Raw genomic sequence first — 22,222 nt, forward strand, 5'->3', positions numbered from 1 at the left:
GGGAGAAATTTCTGGGCTTAAGACTACCCAGATTAGAATGAAGCTCTGCTCTCTTTCTCTACTAAGTTCATCCCATCAAGGCAGATCTACTTCATACTGATAATGAAGGGAAGGAGAGGAAAATGGTCCAAATTCTGTGATCTAGGCAATTCAGTTTATTAATCTGGTTGCCAACTCTATCGAAGTAATCACTGCTACAAGAGAAAGCTCTAGCTTGTCAACACTTCACTAAATTTTATTCTAAATCCCTCAAAAATACCTTGAAACTTTGCTTAATTTTACAGCCAAACACAGGATATTTTGAAGATACTATGAAGAGCTTTCAGTTAGTTCATAAATACTGCCCAAAGCACACTCCCATTAAATGGTCCATTCTCCAATTGTCTAAAACAAGAAGACATTTTTAAACTACCACTCTTAAAACTGAAGACAAAATTTCATTCATAACCTGATGTGAAAAAGAAATCCACAAACCAAACTGGCACAACTGACAGCAACAACCTTCAGACCCACTTTTGCACTTAGAATATGAACCTGTGCAAGTGCAACTTCACAGACACTGGGGCTCTCAACCATAAAGAGGTAAGTGCATAAGGACAAGTTTACAGATTGCATTTCCTAATTAAACTAACACTGTAAGGAACTTCAAGCCAGTTTACCACATCTCAAATGCTGCCCTGTTCATTCATCTATTGGCAACCTAATGAGAAGAGGATAGTTAACTTCTCATTTAAAAAAACCTCAAAATAATTCCTATCCAGCACTATATTCTCTATAAAGACCTAAGAGAGATACTTCTGGAAGGGGGGAAAAATGATCCAAAGAGGAGAAGATAAGTTATGTATTTCAGAAAAATAGGAATTCTGTGAGAAGGATTTAACACGGAAAATTTAATCAGGCCTCAGGTTTCCTCTTTACTCATTCCAACTCAGGTAGTACCTTAAAATCCTAACTCTGCAATAGATCTAAAGGCCAAGCCAATCTTCCACTATTACAATCACAGCCTAAAACATTTTTAAAAAGTCAATTGTAGATGGCACACAACAATGACTTCTGGGTTCTGCTGGACTGTCAGAATGCTGGCATCATAAATGTACGTGATTGCAATAAGAATCAAAGGATCTTTAAACCCAAAACTAGTCTTAAAACATGAATGCCAACAAGAGAGACAGGTCTAACAGAAGACAGCTGATTCAGTACTAAATAAAGAGAAGGCAGGAATAAGACGGAAAGGTAATTCTCTATGAAAAGAACTGTTATTACTTAATTAACTACTTACACTATTTTGAGACTTCAGATAGAAGTGAAACTAATGCAGTTAAACTTCAGAAATTCAACTGGATCTCAGCAAACTATTTTTTCTGCTTATCATTTGAACAAAAGATTTCCTAATAAATTTGCTCCTTTTTCAAATTCCTTGTTTTAAAAATTAGAAGTAACATTGTCTGCTAACAAAGCAGAAAAATCTTATCTTAAAACAATTGTAGAACTGGTGAACTGAAAAGCAAATGTATTTTGGGTTGGGGGTTTTTGCATATTAAAAAACCTGAAGTGATTCTATAAGAGGGAATCTCCTAGTTCAGGTAACTTAATACAGAAAAAACCCCAGTTTTCCTAAATTTTTAGTTGTAATAATCTTAAGAAACTTACAGACTTTCTATGTTAGTTCCAGGTTATTCTACTCTAATCAAATAATGTTTTATTCTGAGCCCAGAACAGAGAGCATAACTTGGCCACGTAACCATAAGCAAGGTTTCTATCTAAACCTGATTGTTGGAATGCTCAACTAAACCATGAATAATTAGCAAATTTACACATTGAGTTTTAAGGCTATTTTATCACAAAATGTATTTCCATAAAAAGAATTTATTTTGTCAAGGTGCAGCTTGATTTTTTTTCCCAACATGCTGGCATCCTAAAGTAAGCCATAATCTCAATAGTTGCCAAACAGACTATTTTTCAGAAGTGGGATTTCAAAATGGCTTTCTAATTCAGAATGTGGAAGAAGACAGAGCTGTTTTGTGGGATTTAAGCTATTAAATCTCTACAGATGCTTTGATATGGAAGCATAATGCAGAGTGTATGGCAATCTATTTTTAATTTAGCATCTATCACTCCTTAATTATTCAGCCATAAACATTCCCTACAGATGACATTGATGCAGCTGGAATAGGGTCACCTCTGGCCCACTTCAGTGCTCACAGTTTGGAGACTGATGCATAATGGGCACAGAGAAAGCTCCCAAACATTCTGCCCACCCCCAGTCCACAGGGATCCTACAAGAAACACCACTACTTGTTCAGCATGAGGGGTGAAGAACAAGGGGGTAGAGAGGGAAGATGCACCTCAGTGCAAGGAGTGCTCTGGAGTTACTCAAACTGCAGGAATCACAAAGTTCCACATCACTCATGGATAAGAGAAATTAATGTGGCATTATAAAATTAAAGGTTATTGCAATCTTGATATTTGCCCTTTGATCCAAAAAGAACCATTCAGAAAACACCCAACCTGTTTAAATAATTAATTTTACTTTGCATTTTACAAAAATATTCCCACTGTCTGTAGAATACATGAGACATTTGCTGTACCTACACTGAACCGTAGTAATTGCATGAAGAATCGAGCTTAGGATGGCTTTCAAAAACAACAATTAACCTCACTCTGTTAATCATATTGATCATTAAATAATGAGTTTCCAGCAGATCTGCTTACAGAATTCTACTATATGTGGATGAATAGCATTTTTAGACTGTTTTTCATCATGAAAAGCAACTTTAAAAGAAGCATTGCAATCAGCTATGGTTGGGTATAGCGCATTTCCTGTCACACGCACCCTGTGGCTCATCAAGTGACATGGATCCAAGCTGTTTGTTAACCACTGAAGAAGGAGAATCTGAAACAAAAACGAGATTTCAACTTAAAACATAAGCAGCAGAGAACTGCACAGCAATGTCACGATCATATGTTAGTTTAAAATAAAAAAGCAGCAACATAAGGAAGCTTTGGGTTTGCTTAATGAGCAGCCAGCCATATTGCATTTTCTAGGCATGACAGAAGCAAAGCCACTTGTTTCAAACCATTATTTATTCACTGAGCAGCCTGAAGCTTGCTGACATGTTGATAATGAAAGTGCCTGTCCATTACCAAATATTTTACTGCATTCTTCACACTTCTGACATGTCAGGAAAAACACTGAATAGTCACGACTCCTAAAGCCTTTGCTCCAGCTACCAAATGACACCAGTATTTCACACCATGTGCAAAATGTAAATTTCACAATATTTATACTTCAGCATAAAATACTCCATGGCATACCAGTACCAATACCATATTTAAATACTCTTTTAATGTTTTAGAACATCAAAGCACCAAAATACATCCTACTTATATGACAGTTTGGTAGTTCTGCATTCTTAGATGCTGGACCTCTGATGACTGAGAACAAGTCTTGATGAGTTTATCACAGCACCACACCCGTCAGTCTTACAAGCATCCCCATCAATCACATAAACAAATAAATAGAATAATCATCCCCCTCAGCAGATAAGTGCCTTTTTTCCCCCTGGACACTACCAGTTAATAACTATCACCAGCAGCACTCGTTCATTGCACAGACAACAGATGCAATATTCAGTATTTTCTGTGAGTCTTATTTCCCTTGTCACCTCTGAAGACCAGATCCTACTTCTATATTATTTGAAGATGAGCTGATGTACATATATTAATGCAGTATTCTAAAGATATTGGCTAAAGTATCATATCTTGGTTCCACTTGATAATCATCTATTATAAACAAATTCATCCTAAACTAAAAGGATTTAATATCCTGTATTACAAACTGAGTCACAGTCTGCCAGCATCACAGCACGCTAAGTGACTTTTAACATAAATGTAGATCCCATATGAGGGAAGCAATGAAATAATACTCTCTCCTACAGGAAGCTCCCTTCCAGCTTTGAGCCAGAATCACCAGTGAGACCTGTTTTGTAGTACAGCCATAAAACCTGCTAAATCGACCAAGCTGCTTTAAATACATATATTCTCAAGCAGTTGTTCACTCCCAGCCATTGGTGGAAGCATGGCAGTGTGCTCCTTTGCCACACCGATATCCAGGTGCAGGGAAGGGGAGGAGGAGCAAAGGAGAGAGACCAGCAAAGTCTGAGGCAGTGTGTTCTGGAGGCTGCCTTGTTTTGGGAACTGGGCTTGCATAGCTTATTTCTGCAAATGAGGAACATCTGGTTTATCTCCCTTGCTCAACTATGCCCACGCCTTGCACGAAGCACACCTAAGTCAGATCACAGAATTTATCATCGAGATTTATGGCATGTAGCTATTAAGTAGATTTGCAGCATTAATATATTTTACTTCCCAAAAGCGAAGTGTTTTTTATATATAATATCTAAATTGGAAGAGAAAGATTTACAGGGGAGTTTTTTCAATGGACTAATAAGCCACTTTTTAGAAGGTAAATCAGAGCAAAAAGCTGGTGTACCAATGTTCCACACCATGAGATGATCTCCTTGTGTTCCAGCAGACTCAGCACAGGAATCTGTGCCTCTTTCAAGGGCTGGCTTTGATCTTGGACTCACAAAGTCCATGGCTGGGATTAACTTGTATCAGAAAGGCTAAAGGGAGGGCAGGTCCTGGACTGCAAGCTGAGAAACCTAATGCATGACAGTGATCCCAGCCATGCTCTGTTCCTGCACTCCAATCCTTTCTAAAAGCTCATATGCCCTTGTTTAAAAGGTTTTGTGCTGCCAAATATTTCACTTGGCTGGAAAAACTCATCAACTCTGTAATTCAGACCTGTATGATCAGAAGACTGAACTAACATATATTAATTAGAAACATTAAGAAATTACATCTACTACCCTTATCAGCACTTCTAATTTTATTAAGACCTCACTCTATACAGCAGTAAGTAAAAGAGTAGGTATGTTTTGCCATGTGCATCATTCAACCACAGCAAGTGAAAATGAAAAGATTTCAAGGTAGAAGTCCATGCCAACAGAGGCTTAAACTTCCCACATCTCATTGTAACACCCAAGTATGCATACAACTTTGTGAATGCATTTCACTTTAATAAATGAATATTTAACCAACATATAGGAAACATCCCAAATACCTGAATTAGTAGGGTTAAGAATAGAGTTGTTTGTAGCAATTTGAAACCTCCTTGTTTCCTTTTCCAAGTACTTTGAAGCCACAGATCACCAGCACCCCCTCAAGTGGCTCTGCAGTCTGGAACCCATACCTCAGGCAGGGAAATCAGCATGACCATGAAACCAGCCTAGAGAAGTTCAGGTAAATGCCTCTTTTTTTAATATATGGCTTTGTTTTGTAAAAAAAAATCTGAAAAATATACTTTCATAATTTCTTATAAAGCTTTTGAAAAAAAAGTATTACCAAAACTGTGCCATATAGTTAAAAAAACAAACAAAAATCCAAACTCTTACCTGAGCCTTCACAGGCTGGGTCTACATCCCAATGCAGTTCACCACTGGTTGTAATGTCACCAGTACATTCTAAACTGGAGCACCACTTAAAGAGGGAACTGGAGATTCATAAATTTGGGGAACCTCAAACAGAAAATAGAAGATAATTTTAAGGTCAGTTATATGCTGAAGGATCTTCCTATAGTTTGGGCAATCAGCACCTGACTTCACCAAAATATTAGCATGCCACCTCAGTTTTGGTTAAAAAAAAAATCTTCCTTGTATTACCAGCTTCAGGGTGAGGTCTAAAGCAGTGAGAATTGTTTTAAGTCCTAAACATGATACATGTAGAGGAATCTAAGAAATTAAATACTTGATTTAATAACTATAAATAGTTGCTTTGCACAATGAATATGCTCTCACTTACATATTGTGCATTTCAAATATTATTTCTACATTTTCAAATAACATTTCTACATTTGAGTGTTAGCAAAGAATCTAATGATAAAAACTGCTGTCATTCCCTTGTTCTTCTCCAAAACCTTTTACACACAAATTAAGGTCCAGTTTGCTCTGCTTTAAAGAGATCACTGTATAGATCAACCAAAAGCTTAAAAAAAAGAAAAAAAAGTCGATTTGCAGCACAGGTTCTGCAATATGCCAGCATGCACATGTATATATCTGCATTCCACAGCAAATGCAGTATAAATCAATTTTTTTTCCTCTGGAAAAAAAAATGTTAATATTGATTCATGGTTTTGTGGGTAAGATTAGGTACAATGACCACTGCAGGAACCCTTGATCTATAATATGTTTTTTGTTTTTCACTTCATGATCAGCTGGTTCATGTTTCTGCTACTTTTCAAATTGAATTCCATCTCCCTGAAATTCTCAGAATGAGAAGTGATGTAGTAATGGCGATGCATATGTGGCATAGCAGCAATAACAACAAGTTAAAAAGGTTTACTTTCTTTGTTGTTTGCATATAGCACATAAATGCAGTTGTTTAAATACTGCACTGGATTTAAATGTTATGAAATGCCACAAAAATGCAAGTAAAAACTTGACGTTTTGAGGGAGAAACCATACAATGAATAAAATCCAAACTAAACTGAAATATTTACCATAGTTCCCTAATTAAATAAAGTGAACCAAAAATATCTGAATCTATTCAATACCTAAGCAAAGGCTTGAAGACAAAATAGACCTGATCCATGCAGCACACACTGCTTCTAAAATTCAGCCAACTTCCAAATTTAGACAATAATTAAGAGGGGTATCCACTAAAACAAAATCTCTGTATTCTGAGACCTTTTGTCTCAGAGTCAAAACTCATCTCCCTTTCACATTCAAAAATATAAACTTTTGACCATATTTTTCTAAATAGGTTAACTACTACAGATTGATCTTACAAATTCTCATGTAACTGGGAGACAGAATAACTGCCACACAGTCTAATTTTCTATTAAACCTGTAAAAGCTTTCAGCTCTTGACATTTTCTGCCTGTAATTTCTTACATGGCTGGGATATTTTTCTCCTCCTACTCAAGCTTCTGTGCCTGCAAAGATAAGGATTAATAATGAAGTATAAATCAGAAGTAGCCTTAGTCTCACACTGAATTCCCTCCAAAATTGCAAGTGCAAATTATACAGGTTTTACCAGAGCAGGGATTGAAAACTTGCAGATACATTTTGTGGTGTAATTTTTTTTGTTTGAAAATGTACAACTAGTATGTGCCTGAAAACAGAATACCTGCCTCATGACAGGGCAGCAAAGACAACCTTTCAGGAAAAAAAAAATAGAGATTGTCTCTGTATAGGAATTTATTACTTTTAAAAGACTTGAAACAACTCAAAACTACTCACTTATTTTTCTCCTACATATTTCTGAACAGTCAGCTAAGCACAGGGTGAGAAAACAACTGTGTCTATGGAGAAGCAAGAGACCAAAAATGTGCAGCTCTGGTTTTCCAAAGGAAGAGATTACGAATAAGCAACTTGCAAAAATAAATCTTGCAAGGTCAGAAAAGGAAAACAAAACAAAGTAACTTTCAAAAAAAGAAACGAGCAAGTACAGAGAATATCTCCATGTCCAGACTGCAGAAATCTTATGAAGTAAATAAAAAGTGCAAAAGAGATCCCCAGTCAGAAGAAATGAGCTTCATTTGTTCTTTCCCAGAGCAGGGGAAGGAGGAATGAAAGAAGCTGATTAAGCACTACAGGAATATATTGTTTTAACACATACAAATAGAAAGGAAAAGACAACGTAATCTTTTATCAAATTTCTCTAGAATGAATTGACCAAACATATTAAATATTTTCTAATTTAAATTTCTACTTTTATAATTCCACTGCCTATACTGCTGAAGACAACAATTCCACCCATCAGACCAAACCTCAAGAAGATACATCCTAATGAGCTGGAGGTTGGGGAGAAAAATGGTTCCCCTTTTGTCTCCCCAGAAATAAATGTTTCCACAGCACTGAGTAAATCTGTCTTTCAAAGCAATCATTTAGTAAGTAAAATGGTTAAATGTGCAAATTCATTGTCATGCAATTCATTATATGACAATGTAAAATGTAAATTCATTTACATAAAGAATTAGATAAATATTTGAATATTAGTTTCCTCCAAGGCTGTGTGTGTGGCTCCTGGTGACCCCAAACAAAAGCACTGGATGTTTCCAGTAGTTCCCTTAAAGTTTTAAGCATGTTCAAAAAACTCCAAGGGACAGTGTTGGAGGGGGTCCAAACTATGTACAAGACCCCTCTGCCTCCCAGTCAAAGCAATTACTCTGCTTAAACCTTTCCATTTGTGGCACTATGGATTCTACAGTGTGCTCTAGGAACCCCACAGCCAATGGGGAGTAAAAATTACATTGCATCCTTGAAGGAGCTCTAAGGAAGAGATGGGAGAGATGTATCAAGTGAAACCCAGACCAACATACCCTTCAGAGGTATTCAAACCCCCACAGATAAACCTCCAGACATGGCTGTAAACAAACTTATTCCCTACTTCAATTCAGTGGGAAGCAATTTAGCAAAAAAAAAAATTAGTAATTAAGCAATTCTGAAAAGGAAATGGAAGATCAAGATTTATTGACTGCATTACAATTTTGCCTCTATCAATACTTATATTTGAGTTAATAAATTCTGATATTCAGTTTGGTGGGAAAAAAATACAAGGCAAAACCAAAACCAGTAGATTTTTGGGGTAGGGTTGATTTTTTTTTGGCCTGGCAGGAAACTGCAGCCCCCTACAAGGCCACCACTACCACTGCTGTTCCTGTTCTCCTGCAGGTAAACACGCACCCATGGTTGCCATCCCTAAGATGGGCACACATCCTCCCAGGGTGGACTGGTTTCCAAAACGCTCTAAAACCTCACTACAGTATTTTCTAGTGTAGAAAGTTATCCAAAATTCAGTAACTGCATATTGTGACTAGAGCATCAGCCACTGTTACATCAAATTGTTCTGTAGGGCTCCAGATTAAGGAATAGACTGAGCCATGGCAAAACAGCTGTAAATGTGTGACACAATGCTTAAAAGCAATTTAGCCATATCTCAACTGTCACAGGATTTATCCACAGAAGAGACACTGCTAGACATGACTTTGCAACACAAAATACATTGAATTCTCACACAGCATGCAGCTCACTCGTTTTTACATGGTGCCACAACAAAGTTTGCTTCATGTCTATGCTTTAGGGTTTGCCTCTTTACTCATATGCATGCTTCTGCCCTAACTTTCTCAAATATGTTATTGCAAACATATTTGAGGCTTTCTTGTAATGATTTTTAATTTCAGTAAGACAAGAGAGAAAGAGGATGGTGAAATGAAAAGTTGCTCTGTTCAAAAAAAGGAGAGCATATCTGGGACTTTGGCTAGGTACAAGTATTTTCACTACACTTATTGTAAAACCATAGCACTGAAGAGTGCCAAAACTCTGTTTTACTGAATTGTTACTCTGATTTAGAACACATGCTAACCCAAAGCCAAGTTGTAAATGTTACTGTTGGATACAAGCAGCACCAAAATGCAATTTCCATGTGCAATTCTCCTTCTACTCAGAACACAGCAATTTCTTGCTCAGCTGCTCTGATGACCATTGCCCAAGCCTGATACCATGCACCTAGAAAACCATTTCCACGTAGTGTCACTCAACCCAAACGTGTTAGATCAATAAACCTGTCCATCCAACTGTTTCCCTGACCATGTGATGATAAACACCACCACATGCAAGGCAAGACAAGCAGCGAATGCAGGAAATGCCTTGTTCTGGAGGAGAAGCATCTCAGCAAACAACAGCAGCACAAACTACAGCTACATCATCTGCTGGAGAAACCTTGGCAAGTGACAACCTGCTGCCTGAGGGTCCTGTGAGGAGCCCTTAGGGGTGGCCTGCTCAGAAGAGGAGGGCTGTGCTGCAGAACCCTCAGCCAGCTCTCGCTGTCTCTGCTGCTCTGCCTTCTTGAGCCGCAGTCGCTGCAGGCCCCTACGGATTATTGCTAACTCGGGTCCCATTAACTCTGACAGAGGGAGGGGAGACAGAGAAAGGGGGGAAGAGAGAATTGAGCAATCAATAAATATATAGAACAGAGAGGAAAGGGTGGGGGGACTGACCAAAGAGACAAGCAACAGGTACTAAGTGTCATTGCAGTGAAAAAAATTACTAACAGCCAGAAATCATAAAATAGAAATATTGAAATTGGTTTTCTCTTCCTAATGGCATCAATCACAGGACTTAAATGTCCAGGATTCGTGCCATACAGTACAGCCCCCTCCCCATCTCCAGCAATGAAACCATTAAACAAAGAATTATTTAAGGAAAATAGATACAGCCTGGTTAAACCAAAACAAAGCAGAAAACAAATATATTAATTTTGATGTTCCTAACACACAGAATAAATGAGAATATTTGGTGTAAAACTATGCAACTGTGGTCTACAGGTAAGGTTTCAAAATGAATGTAATAGCTTCCTGATGGTTCCAAAAAAAAGGTACATTTTGATCAAACCAAACCTGTGCAAAAATTAAACTGGAAAGAGGTGGCAGAACAACAGCTATACTGAAAAAAAACAGACTTCTCTATGAACTCGTTTTTAATTTCAGACATTCCCTGCAGTTGAGGATTCACAGTCTGAAATCACTGTTAAGTGGTCCTACAGATAAAGTAATTTATAGTATCAAAAGCAATTCTTAGTAGCATCCTCTTAATAGATTATTCTTTTAGTCCCATCTTTAGAGGCTTCACTGTTTTCATCATTTTGTCTTTATTCATTTGCCAGTTAAACTATTTTGGCATGTTAAGTTCATTGCCTGATTACTGGTACTTTTGCAAATTGCTATAAAATGAGGTGTCCGAGCAAGTTTTTATTCTTTCCACGCTCTTTGCAGATTTCCTCCACTTACACAAGTGCTGTGTGGCAAGTGCTCCTCTTTAAATAACACAGACTGTGTCTTTAATAGCAGTGCCTGAATCATACTGAAATGTTAAAACAGTAGAGAGCATTACATTGGCAGGGGGCCTTTCAGCCAGGCAAAAGCTTAACAAATATTCTGTAACCCTTATCCACACAGTGAAACAAAAAAATCTTGAATTTTCTTTTATAAAGAGAAACAAACCCAAAACCAGAATCCAGTAACTGGAAAGTTAGTGACAAGCACCAGTTAATACTGATTGGTCATGAGGTTTAAGGTATTTAGTCTAATATAACTTATGGGAAAATCATCCTCTCAGTTTATGGTTGATAACAAAAATAAAAAGATATCATTCCTAAAATTAATATGGCATCAAGGAGATTTGCTGTGAATTGTGTTCATGTCCCAAAACCATTTATGAAAAGAAAAACTCCAAATAGCCTAGGGAATACTTTTATGGGAATTTCAATGATGCTTAAAATTGCAGTTTTCACGACTTGCTGCTGATTCAGTTCCACTGAGTTAAGAGACAGACACAATTTATGATTTAACAAGAACTACAATACCAAATGTAAAAGCTGCTATCGTGGATATGCTCAGTGACGACACCTTTTAATATATTCCAGAATATCTAAGCAAATGTTTATTTTGCCAGCAAATGGAGTGAAGAAATTGAAATAAATAAAAAAAAAACAGTTATTGTCACATTCCCATTCAAAATTTAAAAGCAGTTACCTTATATCAGAACACATATTAGGGTTAAGCTTTGTACTATTTAGCCAACTAGCCCCCTGCATCCCCTCCCCTGTGTGTATCTGGAATTTTATTTATAAGAAAAAATGTATTATATTTTACTCTTTTTTGTATCTAGTGTTTATTAGTAGTTTAAAACATCAGCATCTTAAAACTAATATACAAAAATTAAAGGTTTCCACTCAATGGCACGAGCAGGGCAAGAAAATAAATTTGTTGTATTTTTCCTTAGTGACAAGCATGACAATTTCCAGCAATTGTTCTCATTATATACATATATATAAAAATTATTCAAATGTTCTGGCAGTAACAGGCTACTGAGATTTTGCATTAATTTTGTTGTTAAATTGTAATTTAAATGTTCAAACTTCTAGAATACATATTCTGCTAAAGAAATCTATCCCACCAAGACCCAGCACCAAGCCATTTCTGTACTGACTCCATTTTGAATGGGCACTTCATTTCTTAATATTTTAAAAAGTAATTCAGATATAAAAGCTCAAATGCTCACCACATGACGCATTTTCTGAGACACCAAACCAACAATAAATTTTAACTGTTTACTTATGCAAAGGTACTGTGATTTCAAACACAGGACTACCATGAGTGCCCATGTTGAGTGTAGAAATGATTTATGGAAAGCTGTTTACAGGCCTGGGTTAGGAATTCATGCTCTGATTCTAAAGAAGTAATTTCCTTAAAATACATTCTTTATTTGCTGACTCTTTGCTACAATATTCAAACTTGTATCTGCCATGACTTTACACAAAATAGTGACTGAAAACCTTTTTTTCCTACTTTCACCATCCAAAATGCCTCCCCAGTCACCCACCTTAAAACACACCTCTGTCTGGGCTTCCTACTCAGCCCTACTGTATTTAAACTACTCCTATTGGCACTTTCCCTCTCCTGTCAGCCCAAAAAAGCAGCAGGTTTTATTCACCTTTAAATGCAGGTGAACAAGCTCAGGGAATCCTTGATGCAGAGGGCAGTGTTTGCAGGTAGATTTATATACTACAGACTCTGAGTAAATAAAATTTCACAACTGAGCAGAGCCACAGGTTACCAGGATACATAAATGTTGCAAAATGGACATTCCCAATGCAGCCTGTTCATTCATAGACCCAGTGCTACCCCTCAAGCCCATCAGCTTCCCCTCTTCCTGAACTCACCCATATTACCCAAAAACTGGCCTTACAGTCACTCCAGTGCCTCTTTTGCATTGGTTATTAGGTGTGCAAACACTTTGCACTACTACATTTATGCCTGCATGAGTCCTGCAGGCAATTTTAAACTGCCAGTCTGACACCCTGCTTAGATTTAGTCAAAGAATCTAACAAATATTATACAGCAAATTAGAAAGTATCCATTGTCTGTCAACCAAAGGCCACTATCCTTTTCAAAACTAAATCTATTCTGAAGTCCAAAGTAACACTGAGAAAGAAGAAACACTCTTAGAAAAGAGCTGGACTAAGAAATAACTTCAGCATCATGCTAGCAGAATAAACTTTTGCTTAGAAATTCAAGCACATTCAGAGAAAAATATTTCTCTGGTCAGCACAGATTCCTTAAAATGCAGGCTAGAAAATGCATCATAATTTCAGAAATCCTCTCTGGTGCATTATCTTTTTGGAACCCATGAAGTTTTAATGACATAGTTTGAAGCAATGATGTTTAATATGGTAGATACTGACTCTGAAGCATTGAGGATGGAGGTTCCTCCTGAAGGAGACATCCCCTACCTCCCCTGATTTTAGCAGGCAGAGGTTCTGCTATTCATTGCACTGATGCTGCTACAGCCAAAATCCAGTGGAAGAGGGCAAGATGTCACTATACTCCATGAAGACAACAGCAAGTTTAGAAAAAAAAATAAGCAAAAACTTTTTATTTCTACTTCAAAATACTGGTGATCCTCTTGCAAATTTCTTTTTCAGACAAAGGTATAGAGTTGATGATTTTACTCTTTCTTTAAACCACAGCTGCAACCACTAGGTAACTATAAAACACCTAAGTCTCATTAAGGATGTGCAAGGAAGAAAACAGATGGAGATCAATTACCCAAAATATCCTAAAAGACAACTGTTTCTTATTTTTCACAAACAATGACAAGATGGATTTCTTCTCACCAGACTGATGCAGCACAGGCTGAGTTGAGGCCCCATAAGAAGGCCTTTGTTCATTATCAGGAGAGGACAGTAATGAAGTTGAAGGGGGACTTTCTGTCGAAGATGATGTTGAAGGAGCTTGAGCTGACATGGTAGAAGAGGAAGATGATGGAAGCTGTTCAGAACCATCTACTTCCATTGCAGTTTCTGATTCTCTACTAGGTGCCATGTTATTAGTAGAAGGAGCATCAGTCCGATTAGTCCCACCTTTGATTAAAAATAGAACAAAAAAGCAAGAAGAAGAGCTCAAAAGTAAACTTACTCTGCCTCTAATATCCCTTTGCACTATCATTCCTAAGACAAATAAATGTGCTCAGTTCTTCAGTGCACTAAAATTTTATTTACACCTAGGAAAGGCTGATATTCCAAGTCTGCACATCCACTATAAGCACAATTTCTGTTGTTGAAAAGAAGGAAATCACCTCTGGACCGTGATCTTCCTCGTCCTCGATTGCTCTGTGCAACTTCACTGGCTTCTTCAAACCACCTTGACAGCATGTCTGACATCCTCTGCATCAGAGAGACATTGGGACTCTGCTCCCCTGTAGAACAAGTGGTGCTGAAGTTTTATTTGCAAGTTTACCAAAAAAGTACCTTTCCCCCCTCATTTCTTCCAGGAATGGAGACCACCCCTCACCCCCTTCTCCCACAAGAAACAGTTCCCTTCAGCCTGTTCCCAATGCCCCTGTCTATCCTCATTTCCACAGTACAGGTCTCTGACCCTCTGCTGGGATCCCTCATTCCCCTCCTGTACAGTTCTGACCTTAAAAAATGGAATTGCAACAGCGAAAGAAAACAGACTGAAGGTGGTTAAAGACGCCATAGGGAATGTTATCAACATATTCAAAAACAGGGTTTCAGAAGCCCACAGACAACAGAACCACATGCAGATTGTAAAGGAGCAGATGGGATCACACCCCCCAGTGTTTGTAATCCAGTAATTCCAAGTACAGGAGGAGCAAAAAGACACACTAAGGTAAGAGGACAGGTTCATCTTCTCTCCCTAAACAGCATCTCCTACTGCCTGTGTCAGGTACAGAATCCCAGACACTTCTATTCTAATTTGGGGAAGCAGGAAAATGAGAACAACAGCACAGAAAATCTGGAAATGGAAACTGTAGGCAGAAAAGGGAGGAAGATTTAAAGGAACTAGAGTCAAATACATGGAATCCCACAGCTTGTCAGATTTAAACAGAAACATGTTATTAGATGAAAATTAAGATGAGTGACAAAAAAGGCTCTGCCCTGCTTTGGTATCCCAATTTTTGATACACAAGCATAGCTTTGGAAATGTTTTCTTTTACTAAAATCTCAAGCAATTGAGTAGTATATTATAAATATCAAAATATAAGCATAAAAATTAGCCACCCTGTATTACTAAATGACATTATAAAAATGAAAAGTAAAATATTAGAATCCTATTGCTTTGAATTCCAGTCCCCTCATGTAACCATTAAAGAACATTTCATTTGTAATTGTGATAGCATATGAGGTGTGACTGGGAAAAAAAGAAATAAGTGCTGGTGTTAGTCCCTGAGTAATGACAATGAAAAAAAGCTCTCCTTTACTTACATTAGCCTAACTGAAACAATATAATTTTTCTGGTAAGAGTATTTTCAATATTTTCAATTTTAAAAATCATTGTATAATAGCAGCTCTGTGTTAAACTCTAAGAAAACCATCTTAAGGCTTGGCTGATTGTCCTTGTTTTAACAATCTGAAGCACGTATTTTGGGAATACGTCAGAAAAACTGGAAAATAAAACCCAAACCAAAATAAAACCCCAACAAAACACAGTAGCAAAGACAACAATCTCCCTTCAAATGCAAATGCTTTTACCATCTCTCTCTCTCTCACTCTCAGGCCTTGCTCTTGGCCCAGTATCTGACCAATCCCCTCTGAGCCGCAGACGTTTAACGGGAGGCTGACGTAGCTGAGGGAGAGAAAAAAGAGAGAAAAGCATCACACAGCTATTTATGTTCTACAGTACAGAATTCTAGCCTAAATATAAATGTCTATTTTCTTAAGTCACCTAAATTCATATCTGTCACCAAAACACAGAACGTCAGCCTTATGTTCAGACTATCCATGAATAAGCACAACACTTATCAACAAAATACACAAGTTTTAGCTTTAACAGCCTAAATAAATTACTCCCAGAACTAATGCAGCTTTTATTTTAAACTAGCTTCATGTTATGAATCTTTCTATAGTGACCAGTAATAATTAAAGTTTCCTTAAATTCAGCCTGAATTCTGCAGAAATATTCACCTCTTCACATTAAAAACTATATGAGAGTTTCAGTTTAGCAAAATGTGGATTTGTAACTAAGCAAAAGGAAAAAAAAATCAGACATTAAAAAAGAATATTTTATGTATATAAACTCCAGTTTATTTTTTAACCTAATTTCGGTTTTATAACACTTTTTTTACAGCAGGAAGTATAAAACAATCACTAAATGGGTGGTGTTATTTTCAGCAACTTCAAGAGAAACAGGGAGTGCTTTGCTCATTTAGAAGGGCAGGTCAGAGTTTGAAGTCAAGTGTATTGGCTGGATATTTCTGGCCTTAACAAAAATAAAGAAACCAAACCAAACCAAGTAAAATGAACCAGCCAACCCAGAAACTGCTGACAATTTTAAACTAAATGCCCTGTGGTGAAAACATATCAAAGTTTTAACTTTCATGACTCCACCAGCAGATTTAAAAAGAAGTCTTTTCATTTCTTCTACTCTATACAACTTGAAGCCAGGCTGAAATAAAAATACCCAAGCAATAACACTTGCTTGAGTTTTGAAAATTTTAATACTGCTCAATAACAGTGGCTCACCTCCTTGATCTAAACATCTTGTACTCCCTCATATCTGCCAGGAAATGATAACTTTTACCAAGAAGTATTAATACTTGATTTCAAGGAATATGCTTCTCATGGCATGAAAAGTAACAGAACACAGAGTGACCTGCCAGCCTTGCTGGTCTTATGACCCAAGGCTCAGGCAGATGCCTTCTCATCTCTAAGAGGGAAACCAGGCAAGAAAGAAAACCAGAGTGACAAAATATTGTCAATAAATACATAAATATGTACTAAAAACACACCATTTTTGTGACAATCTACTTGTCACACCTCAGTCTATGATCAGGAACATTATTTTCAGATTAAAGGGGAACACAGCTGATGGTATTTCTTGTGTGCTGCAAGCTATAAAACATAAAAGATGAAAGGAGGTCATCTTAACCACTTGCCTCTTCCCTTCTCTCTTCTGCAGAAGGGACTTTAAGTTCTCGTGCTGTGTCATCCTTGGGATCAAACAAGTAAATGTAATCTGAGGAGTAGCTCACAAGGATCTCTTGGCCATCCTCACTGTAACACAGGGATGTTACCCTGCAGGATTTGTTGTTGAGATGAGGAGGGACAAAACGTGCCACCATTCCAACAGTGCCCCTGCCAGCATAATTTCCTTTATTAAAAAAAAAGAAAAAAGAGTGGGGAAAGAGAGGTGGAAGAAAAGAATTACATATTTACTATTGCAAATTTTCAACAGCTTCAATAAACCCCTTATTTGGCATCCAACAGAAGATAATCAGGGAAAATCTATGTATCCTGTAGTTTCTGCAATAACTTTGATCTGGAGAATTACATACCAGATTTTACAATCTTTATTTTTTTTGTTTACAACTTCCATGTACATTACAAAAAAATAGAAGATGAAAACACACACATATATATAAATGTCTCACACACCCACCACATGGTGTTGTATGGAAGCTATCTATCAAATGTGGCACAAATAGAATTTTTAGAATCAAAAACCACAAAACAATAGTGCAAATCTATATCGACACACAAATGAGAAAGGAATTTAGTGCCTTTGCAGTGCCTTTGCACTACAAAGGCAAGCACAGTGCAGGATATTATGGAATTCATAAGATCTCCTCCCATAAGAAGCATCAAGTTCCAGCATGGTAGAGTACAAGACAAGAATTTAATTAAAATTCAGGTGGAGCACTGGAAGCTGCAATCCCTGGCTTTTTGGAATCCTGGAATCACACATTTCAAGACAAAATAAGAGACATTACAAAATGTCCTTTTCTACACAATGCATTCTGAGATGCATGGAGAGATTAGGTTCACTTCTTTGAAGATTTCTGCATTAGCAATTATTAGACTGAAGTTACCCTACTATTACAAACCATAGTTCCCAGAGAAGGATTTACACTTCTGCAGTGTTACACTTGAGTCATTCACCACCTATTTTGAAAATAACCTGAATTGGGCACTGCCAGTGGGTAGAAATGCTCACTGCACAGTGTGGCTCTTACCTGTTGCCCTTGTGCCAAGCATTCTCCTGTCATAGATCCTCACTGAGCTGTCAGAGCAGCCTACAGCCAAGTAGTAGGGGATGGGTGGACAGATAGCAACAGAGGTGGCAGCACGACGACAGTTTATTAAAATATCCTGGAAGACACAAAAATGCAACATTGAAATAATTGCTCTGAATATTCAAAGCGTAATTATTCTCTTTTTGTTTTCTTTTTGTTGTTGTTGTTGCTTTTTTCTTGTTTGTTTGTTTGTCTTACTACACAGGCCCCTCCCTTAGTCAAGGAGATTTTGAGAAAATACGTCTGGCCTCTGAAGACAGATCATAAATGTGTTATCAGAAAAGCCACTGCACAGTAGGAAAGCTATCAGGGAAAGAAAACTAGTACCAGAACAACTGAAAAAGAAACCTAACCAAAACAAAAACACAGGAACATTTAAAAATTGATAAGCTAAACAGACTTATAAACTACCTTCACCTTGGATTTTCTTATGGAAAATCAGTAACTATATTTTCTTTCTAACTTCACCTTGGATTTTCTTATGGAATATCAGTAACAGTAACTATGGAGGTGGAAGAGTACTAAATATGCAGAAACAATTTAAATTAATTAAGGGACCAGAATAGGTTCCATCTACAGGAAGATAACTGGGTAAAGGGAAAAAAAAGGAAGAAATCCCTAGAACTGGTAAATGTGCACAAGGCTAAACAAAATCAATCAATCAAGACTAGCAATACATACTTCAGTAATTTTGTTTCAATTCAATTTTAAAATTGTTGCTAAAATGCAAACACAGTGGACACTGGTAATACCAGTAATCTAATATAATTCATTATTAAATCTTTTCTTACAGAGAGACAAAGGAGGCTCAAGAATACAAGGCTGCAGGTGATTCTCAAGGCTCATTTTTTGCCTCTGTTTTTGCACTCTACATTATTAGTGTAGACCAGACTAAAAGATTCAATTTCAACAGACAATTATTTTCTACCATATCTGAATCCTCACACCAAAGCATTTTTATAAAATAAATTTGTTTTTATAAAATAAAAAATGCCAAAGGAGATACTTAAATTAAAAAATAAAAATTTGAAAAGACTCCCCAAACTTGTATTGTTTCTTGGGAAACATACTGTCATCTCCACCAATGACCCTGAAAATCTATTATTTCTAAAAGTATTATTATTATTGTTGTTGTTGCTATTGTTATTATTATCATTATTATTATTATTGGAATCTTTATTAAAAGGTTTCATTCTTACATCTTTACAATCTTCCTTGGTGCAACTTGTTTTGATGCGAGTATCAAACCATCTCACAGTGCCATCCTCACCACAAGAGAGGAAAGTGTAGGGATCATTTGGTACTGTCATAATCTGTTCAAAAGAAACAAAAAATAAAATTATTAATACCTCAAGAAATAGCACCAATTTAAAAATAAAAACATCAATATTTGGAGTATCAGTAAGGCAGTTAGGACTCAAGTCAAGCCTTCCAGTGAAGTAATAAGAAAAATTGAAGGTGTTTCCTCATTTTCAAGAAAAGGTTTGAACTGTTGAAGTCAAAGGAAACTTTTTAAATATCACATAAGATTAAATATCCATAGGTCAAGGCTTACAGTTGTTTCTATTATTTTTAATACACAACACACATTTACTGCAATCACTTTTCAGATAACTTATCAGTTTACTGCAACAATTCAACAAATGCTCATTTTATTCTCTATCAAGTAACAGGAGACAATTACAAAGTCCTCAGAAGTCTGAATGCCTTGAAAATACTAAATGGCTTTTATTCCCCTTGGGCTATTCCTTTACATCCTAGGAAGTTCCCTGCAGCAAGTCTGCATTAAAGGCTGTTACCAAGCTACCTCCTCACTGCAATATTTTTTTAAATTTTTTTTTGAGAGAGTACTGTACTGAACCATTTTCCTAAGCTCAGCCCTTCTCCAGCTAGGGACAGCTCAGATGGAGTCTCACATGAATGGCTTCACTCAAAGGCTCCTCAAGACAAAATAAAAAGGCAAGTGACCATAATGTTAAATATGGTCTGAATTCCACCAGTCAGTGAACGCACAGGAAATGCCAGTTTACTTACACTCAGTCTCTTAGAACAGAAAACAGAGAATGCTGTGGCAGTATTTTTATTTTCCTACACTCCTGACACTATCAGTAGAAATTTACAAAGTAACAACAATAGTTCATAGTGTAATAAATTCATGGAACGCAGAGCATGAGTGATTCTTTAACATTTTAAATATGATTTATCACCCCACTTCCCAAAATTCTTAATAAAAGTAACTTATGGATATCTGCAAATCTCTCTACCTGAAATGGGGTTACAAAGGTAACAGCTGAAGGCTTCAGCCTCTCTTGTAAGGCTCAGCACAGTAACTGAGACAATGCTTGCTGTGCCAAATAAGAAGTTTAACTTACAGAACAATCCATGGTTTGAGTACCAATAGAACAATAAACTTCTGAGCTATGACCACTATTCCTCAGTATATCAGTGTAACATACTGAAGATTGTTTTTCACTACATACTTAATTCAAATTAACTTTATTTGTATAGTTATAAAAGTTAGCAATTGTTCTTCAGTCCACTAAATTCTTCCAGCATTTAGCAGAGCTTTCAGTGAAAACATTTTGCTCCAACAATGTTTTGAATGTGACAAGCTCTTATTTTTAGTAGCTGTGTTTTATGTTTGTTCACACTTATGCTATTTCACCTTATCCATTCAATATAACTTTCACATGGCAACTTTTATGTCCATTGTTCACAAACATCCTAAGTATTTTATAAGCACTAAACCAGAGAAATGGAGAAGTGCAAGCTCCAATAATTGAGTCAAAATTATTACATTTAAATTCAACAAGTACACATTATAAATATATATAAAATTGGTTTTTTACTAACTAAAAACTTGTTTGCTACTTAACTTTAAAAGTGTGTAGCTATATGATCACTGTATTTAAAACAAGCAAGTAAGAGGTGTTCATAAAAGTACATTCTCTTTCTGAAATGCAATTCACATGAAGGGCAATAAAAAGATTTGGCTGAGGAAAAACAAACTTGTCAAGGCCTTGTACAAACAATAAATTCTTCAGAAACGTGTCTCAAGAGCCTCTCCCTCTACTTGTTCTATTCTCACTCAGAACTAAAAACAATTTTACAGTTATCTCACAGTTTACAACAATCTACACCAATTTCCACATTCCCGTTTCATGTTTTTGCAACGTCTTGAACTGCCACAAACTCCAAGCGCTGAATAAATCCAAACCACATTCAAATTTAGACTTGGTACCTCAGGGGCAGCTTTTAGCTTTTGTTATTTAGAGAACCCAGTGAGTCAAAGTTCTATATTTAACATGATGATGTGGTTACATACAGCTGGGCAGTACCATCACAATATTTAGAAATTATCTCCCCACTCCAGGAACCTCTCAGCCTCATTGCGAAAACAGGATAAGAAAAATAACTTCATAAAGAGACAAAGTTGTTACAACAGCCAATGTCATATAGAAGTTTTAATATTCCTTCCATTAACAGTGTTTAAAAGCAGCAAAACCCACCAAAACAACAATAATGCCCTCTTCTTAACATTATTGCTGAATAAAAATCATCCCAAATAAGACCATTTTGATGGTGCAGTATAGCAGGGAAATGTAATTGGTGTAATTACAACCATAAGACCACTTTTACTACAGGAACAAAAATTAACTTTGGCAGTACTTCAGCCACTTTCTTTTTTCACACACTCCAATTCTTTTTACGAGAAGTTTTAAAGATTTTGTTCATTAAACATGCAAAGAAAGTGATCTAAAAGCTTGCTATGAAATCTGAGCTGAATACATAAAAAACCAATGGATCTGGGATTTTTTTCCCCTGTGTGTGTACTGCAGTAGTGTTAAAAAAGCCCCAGCAAATAAATAGGAAAGAAACACGAACATTTATAACCTACCACAAAAATTACATTTTTTTCTATTTTAAGCATAGTAAGTTTTACAAGCAGCATCTTTTGCTGTTATTTAAAAGAAGCAGATTGAGCAATAAATCTTATTATCCTCCTAACTTAAGTAATACTTTGCTTCCTCACTTGCCTAATTTATATGAACAAAACTTCCAAGGGA

The 22,222-nt window shown here is 36.6% G+C and overlaps 1 protein-coding gene across 8 annotated transcripts in view; it reads right to left on the minus strand.

The window, feature by feature from the left end:
* The window catches only part of DCAF6 (DDB1 and CUL4 associated factor 6), a 74,338-nt gene that overhangs the window by 27,866 nt on the left and 24,250 nt on the right, over positions 1–22,222 (minus strand). For 3 of the 8 annotated variants that reach the window (XM_039713112.1, XM_039713113.1, XM_039713111.1), the window contains exons 5-12: positions 19,355–19,468; positions 18,096–18,231; positions 17,019–17,233; positions 15,616–15,709; positions 14,199–14,318; positions 13,738–13,983; positions 9,799–9,966; positions 2,834–2,893 (exon numbers count right to left, since the gene is read on the minus strand). In XM_039713112.1, the coding sequence (XP_039569046.1) occupies positions 2,834–2,893; positions 9,799–9,966; positions 13,738–13,983; positions 14,199–14,318; positions 15,616–15,709; positions 17,019–17,233; positions 18,096–18,231; positions 19,355–19,468 (1,153 nt within the window). The remainder of the gene's footprint in view (positions 1–2,833; positions 2,894–9,798; positions 9,967–13,737; positions 13,984–14,198; positions 14,319–15,615; positions 15,710–17,018; positions 17,234–18,095; positions 18,232–19,354; positions 19,469–22,222) is intronic. The other 5 variants (XM_039713118.1, XM_039713115.1, XM_039713114.1 and 2 more) reach the window with 4 other exon arrangements.

The sequence above is a fragment of the Passer montanus genome, unplaced genomic scaffold (assembly GCF_014805655.1).
Source record: "Passer montanus isolate IOZ18808 unplaced genomic scaffold, ASM1480565v1 scaffold28, whole genome shotgun sequence".
Classification (NCBI taxonomy): domain Eukaryota; kingdom Metazoa; phylum Chordata; class Aves; order Passeriformes; family Passeridae; genus Passer; species Passer montanus.